This window comes from Lucilia cuprina, chromosome 3 (genome assembly GCF_022045245.1).
Source record: "Lucilia cuprina isolate Lc7/37 chromosome 3, ASM2204524v1, whole genome shotgun sequence".
Classification (NCBI taxonomy): Eukaryota; Metazoa; Arthropoda; class Insecta; order Diptera; family Calliphoridae; genus Lucilia; species Lucilia cuprina.
This window is the reverse complement of record NC_060951.1, coordinates 4,147,090-4,153,247: the sequence shown is the minus strand read 5'-3', so window position 1 is coordinate 4,153,247 and position 6,158 is coordinate 4,147,090. Positions and strand designations below refer to the sequence as shown.

The window sequence follows — 6,158 nt, the reverse complement described above, 5'->3', positions numbered from 1 at the left end:
ACTAGAACAGAACTAGAACAGAACTAGAACAGAACTAGAACAGAACTAGAACAGAACTAGAACAGAACTAGAACAGAACTAGAACAAAACTAGAACAGAACTAGAAGTGAACTAGAATAGAACTAAAACAGAACTAGAATAGAACTAGAACAGACCTAAAACAGAACTATAACAGAGCTAGAACAGACGTGGAATAGAACTAAAACATTACTGGATCAGATATAGAGCAGAACTAGAATTCAAATAAAAGTAGAACCTAACTAGTACTCAACTAGATTTTAACCGGAACAGAACTATAAGGGAAATAGAACTAAACTTCAACTGAACAGAATTTGAACTTAAATTGAACTTGACTTGAACTGCAATGAACGTATTATCTTGTAGTTTTATTGCTAATTAAGTTTTTCTTTTATTCTAAACTCAAGATTGTAGTTGTAAAGTTTATTTTTACTCTAAATATTTAAATTGGTAAATTGACAAAAATTGTTTAAAAATTTTGTATTTCTTAACTAAATATTTACCTACAACGAAAGAACTATAATTTAAAGATTAATTTGACTGTAGTTGTTTGATAAGCTTTCTTAGTTTTTGCTATTATAAGCTATATATAGTATTTAAAAGCATGTATAGTTAAATAGTTAGAGACTTTATAAAAGCTAAAAACTGATTTGGCAAATGCTTTAGAAAGGTTTAACATTTCATAAGTCCCAACTCATGTAGAAAGTGATAAATATATTTGTTTTTCCTTTTTTTTCATTTTATGGGTTCTCTTACAGAAAGCCCGCTTGGCACGTATACGCATTGCTAAAGCGTCTTCGGGTGCTGCCTTTGTTAATAAAAAGAAAGCTGCCGAGGCACGTTGGGCAGCCCAAGAGTCAGGAATTGAATTGGACGAAAATATACGTGACGAGGACATTTTTGAGTTACAGCATCATCATTTGCTAAGATGTTTAGAGAAAACAACGGTAAGTTATTGAATGTTTAACTAAGTATCGGCAGAGACTTACACTTTGTTTTAAATATTTTTATTTAAAAAAAAAATTGTTTAATTTTTGTTGATTTTTTTCTTTAATATACTTTTTTCTTATTTTTTTTATATTTTCTTTATATTTTTTTCGTATACTTTTTTCCCCGGGGACAACAAAACAGATGTAGCAACCATTTGTTATAATTACAAAAAGCAATGACAACATATGTATTTTTTATAAAATTTAAATTTTAAAGAAAATAATGAAAGAAAAAAAACTCTACAAACTAAAACACAAGATAGTTAAATAAACTACTTTTTTTTAACAAAAAGTTTATAATTAAATAACGTTATTTTTATTAAACTAAATATTATTGTTGACCATTAGAAGCCCAGCAATTCTACCATATTAGTAAAAACTATGGCCAAAAGTGCGTAAATAATTTTAAAAATTTTTTTACCATAATTTCTTTGTAATTTTTGTGTGTGTAATTTATTTTTACAAAATGAACAAAAAAAATTATTTAATATTATTGTTATCTCCTGTTTTATTTCTCTTCTAAAACATGTATTTAGTTTTTAAGTTTGTTAATATTTTAACTTTGATCTAATAATAGTAAAAAGATAAACACCTAAAATTATTGTAAAAAAAAAATTTATATTTATAATTTTATTATTTTTTTAATTTTAAAATTTTAATTTAATTGTAAAGTGACTACTTTTTTATATATAAAATTATTTAAATAAATATTTTTATTTTGTAAAAACATTCAATGAAATTTTATTAATTACGACAATAAATGTAAAAAAAAAAAAAATTAATTTTAAAAAATTTTATTTAAGTATAATGTTAAAGAAATTTTTGAAAATCATTAATCCCACTATATATTCTAAATGCTAAGAGAGTGCTTTTTCCAAAACCGTGACTATAGTCGTTAAATTGCACTTAACTAAAAAATAGCACTGCTAATATAGCAAAAAAAATTTTTTGAAAAATTCCAAATTGACTATATATTTTAAATGCCAAGGAAATAATTATTCGAAATCCCTGACTATATTCATGAAAATGTGCTTAACTAAAAAATAGCAGTGCTAATATAGCAAAAAATTTTCGAATAATTTTAATTCGTGTACAGATTTTAAATGCTCAGTTAATGATAATTCTAAATCCATGACTATAGTCGTTAAAATGTATTTGACTAACAAATAGCTTTGCTAATATAGCAAAAAATTTTCGAATAATTTCAATTCGTGTACAGATTTTATATGCTTAGTTAATGATAATTCGAAATCCATGACTATAGTCGTTAAAATGTATTTAACTAACAAATAGCTTTGCTAATATAGCAAAAAATTTTCGAATAATTTCAATTCGTGTACAGATTTTATATGCTTAGTTAATGATAATTCGAAATCTATGACTATAGTCGTGGAAATTCGCTTAACTACAAAATAGCAGTGCTAATATAGCAAAAAATTTTCGAATAATTTCAATTTGTGTACAGATTTTATATGCTTAGTTAATGATAATTCGAAATCTATGACTATAGTCGTGGAAATTCGCTTAACTACAAAAAAGCAGTGCTAATATAGCAAACAAATTTCGAATAATTTCAATCCGACTAAATATTTTTAATGCTGAGTAAATGATCAGTTGATATCCGTGACTATAGTCGCTAAAATGTGCTTAGATAAAAAATAGCTATGCTAATATAGCATAAACTTTTTGAAAAATTTCCATCCGAATATACATTTTTAATGCTTGGCAAATTGTCGTTGAAAAACCATAAAATTTAGCTTAGATAAAAATAGCTATGACTAATATAGCAATTAGTTTTTGAAAATTTTGACTATAGCAACATATTATTCATGCTTAGTATGTAAGCATTACAAAACAATGACTATAGTCATTAAATTTAGCTTAGCTAAAAATAGCTATGACTAATATAGCAATTAGTTTTTGAAAATTTTGACTATAGCAACATGTTATTCATGCTTAGTATGTAAGCATTACAAAAGAATGACTATAGTCGTTAAATATAGCTTAGCTAAAAATAGCTATGACTAATATAGCAATTAGTTTTTGAAAATTTTGACTATAGCAACATATTATTCATGCTTAGTATGTAAGCATTACAAAACAATGACTATAGTCGTTAAATTTAGCTTAGCTAAAAAAAGCTACGACTAATATAGCAATTAGGTTTTAAAAATTTGAACTATAGCTACATATTTTATAAGCTTAGCACATAAGCATTACTAAACCATGACTATAGTCGTTAAATATAGTTTAGCTAAAAATAGCTATGAGTTTTGAAAAAAATGGACTATAACTACATTTTTGTCATGCTTAGCACATAGTCATTTAAAAACCATGACTATAGTCAGTAAATTTAGCTTAGCTAAAAATAGCAATGACTAATATAGCAATTAGTTTAAAAAAATTTTGATTATAACTACATATTTTGTATGGTTATCACAGGGGCATTACAAAACCATGACTATAGTCGTTAAATTTAGCTTAGCTAAAAATAGCTATGACTAATATAGCAATTAGCTTTTGAAAATTTTGACTATAGCTACATATTTTGTATGCTTATCATAAGGGCATTACAAAACCATGACTATAGTCGTTAAATATAGCTTAGCTAAAAATAGCAATGACTAATATAGCAAAAATGTTTGGATTTGTAAATAAATGACTAAAGCTGAGGTTTAGATTTTATTTGTACTATAGTTTTTTTTTTATAAATTTTGTTTAAAATGTTTTTCTTTAGTTTCATTTATGTTTAATTTTCTTAAATGTTAGCTGATTCTTAACTCCTTTAGACTCCTCTATATCTTACTCTCTCTTTCGCTCTTTGTCTTCTCTCTCATAGAAATCATGAGTAAAATTCATATATTCAGTATAAAATCAATTTGTTAAACATTTGAATGACTAGAAAGCAGTATCATTCATAGTGTTTATTGTTATTGTAACTATTTTCTGTTTGTGTCTGTGTGTGTTTGTGTGCGTTTTCATATGTATATGTGTGTGAATATAGAAAACATTAATAAACAGCAAATTAATCATCTCCTCTATGCAAATTGGAAGTTTAAGTTAAAAACTAAAATATGAAGTTTTCAAAGCCTGCCTCCAAAAACAAAAAACTACCAACAAGTAAAACCTAACTAACTGTTATTGATTACTTTTAGTTTAAAACCTTAAAATTTACTAAAAAAAAAGAACTAAAATTTTGAATAAGAACTGTCTTCAGTTGTTTGTAAAATACTCATATATTTAAAATTTAAAAAAAAATAATCATTTAAAGTAATTAAATGTTGTTTTTGTTGTCAATTGCTTCTCAAAAAAAAACTGTAAAAAAAAGAATTTACAAATTTTTTGTTTGCTTTTTGTATTTGTGTTCTTTTATATAACAAACTGTAGCTATAAATAGTTGCTAAAAAATCTAAACTCTAACTAGATTTAACTAAAAATTTCTTTTGTTTTATAACAGGATCGTGAATTTGTTGAACTAGAAATACCTTTTAATGGTCAACCTAAGCGTCCTCGTTCACCCTCACCGATGGCCAGTCCGGCTCATTCCACCAACAGTGCCATGGGTCTAGTGCAGTCATGCTGTGGTCGTTGCTGTTCTCAGCGTTATCAGGTAATTTTTTTTCTCTCAAAAAGAAAACTCTTTTAAATTGCTTTTCAATATTTCTTATTATTCTAGGCCTGTGGAAAATATATGCCCGCCACCAGCAATGCCCAGAATAATCAAAGCAATCAACCCATGGATGGCACCTATTTAGTGGAGGCCTCATTTTAAGTGTACATGTGTGTGTGCGTAATTGTGTTTAATAAAAAGCACTGAAATTTATACCCTTAAGAAAGATGAAAAATTTAAACCAAAAACTACTTTATCTAGTTATGTAGTCATTAAACTAAACTAAACAGCAGAATCTAGTAATAATAATATAGGAAACACTAGGCAAACAGCTAAGCACAGTTTTGTCAACAGCAAAAGACAAGTCAAATAAACTAAAAAAAAAGTTTGTCTAAAGCAAAATATATGACTATAGTCAAAAAATAAAAGCAATGCTAGAAATAGCCAAGCAAATGTTAGAAAAAATATTGACTATATTGGTATCATTTTTTTGCTTAAGAAACACACTTTCTAAAAATATGACTATAGTCGAAAAATTTAAGCTCTGCTAGAAATAGCAATAGCATATTTTTTAAAATATACAAAAATGTTGACTATAGTAGAATATTTATTATGTGTATAAAATTTCATTTTCAAAAATATGACTATAGTAGAGAAAAATATTAGCTCTGCTAGAAATAGCAATAGCATATTTTCTAAAACTTACAAAAATGTTGACTATATTAGCATATTTTATGTGTGTATAAAATTTCATTTTCAAAAATATGACTATAGTCAAAAAATATTATCAGTGCTAAAAATAGCCAAGCAAATGTTAGAAAAAAATTAAAAAAATATTGACTATATTGGTATAATTTGTATGCTTACGAAACTGAATTTCCAAAACTATGACTATAGTCGAAAAATATTAGCTCGGCTAAAAATAGCAATAGTATATTTTTTTAAACATACATAACTGTTGACTATTTTGGCATTATTTTTATGTGTAAACAATTTTCATTTCAAAAATATGACTATAGTCGAATAATGTAAGCAGTGCTAGAAATAGCCCAGCACATGTTTGAAAAAGTAAAAAAAAATATTGACTATATTGGTATGATTTGTATGCTTAAGAAACTGGTTTTCCAAAACTATGACTATAGTCGAAAAATAGCCTAGCAAATGTTAGAAAAAATTAAAAAAAATATATTGACTATATAAGTGTATTTTTTATGCTTAAAAAATAGTCTTTCAAAAAATTTGACTATAGTCGAAAAATATTAACTAACTAAATATTAAAATTGCTAGAAATAGCCAAGCAAATGTTTGTAAAAAGTAAAAAAGTGTAATTTTTATGCTTAAGAAACATACTTTACAAAACTATGACTATAGTCAAAAAATATTAGCTCTGCTAGAAAAAGCATTAGCAAATATTGTGTAAAATCTATATAAATATTGACTATAGTAGCATATTTTGAATACCTAAAAAATTTTCTTTGAAAAAATATGACTATAGTCCAAAAAATCTAAATGTGCTATAAATAGCTATAGCAACTTTTATA

General features: G+C 25.6%; 1 protein-coding gene across 4 annotated transcripts in view; it reads left to right on the top strand.

The window, feature by feature from the left end:
• LOC111679341 (potassium voltage-gated channel protein Shal) overlaps window positions 1-4,976 on the top strand; it is a 9,613-nt gene extending 4,637 nt beyond the window's left edge. For 2 of the 4 annotated variants that reach the window (XM_046945987.1, XM_046945988.1), the window contains 3 exons: window positions 765-965; window positions 4,465-4,617; window positions 4,684-4,976. In XM_046945987.1, the coding sequence (XP_046801943.1) occupies window positions 765-965; window positions 4,465-4,617; window positions 4,684-4,779 (450 nt within the window). In that variant the 3' untranslated portion in view covers window positions 4,780-4,976. Of the gene's footprint in view, window positions 1-764; window positions 966-1,149; window positions 1,660-4,464; window positions 4,618-4,683 lie in introns of those variants that run through there. The other 2 variants (XM_046945989.1, XM_046945990.1) reach the window with 2 other exon arrangements.
• Window positions 4,977-6,158: the final 1,182 nt, after the last annotated feature.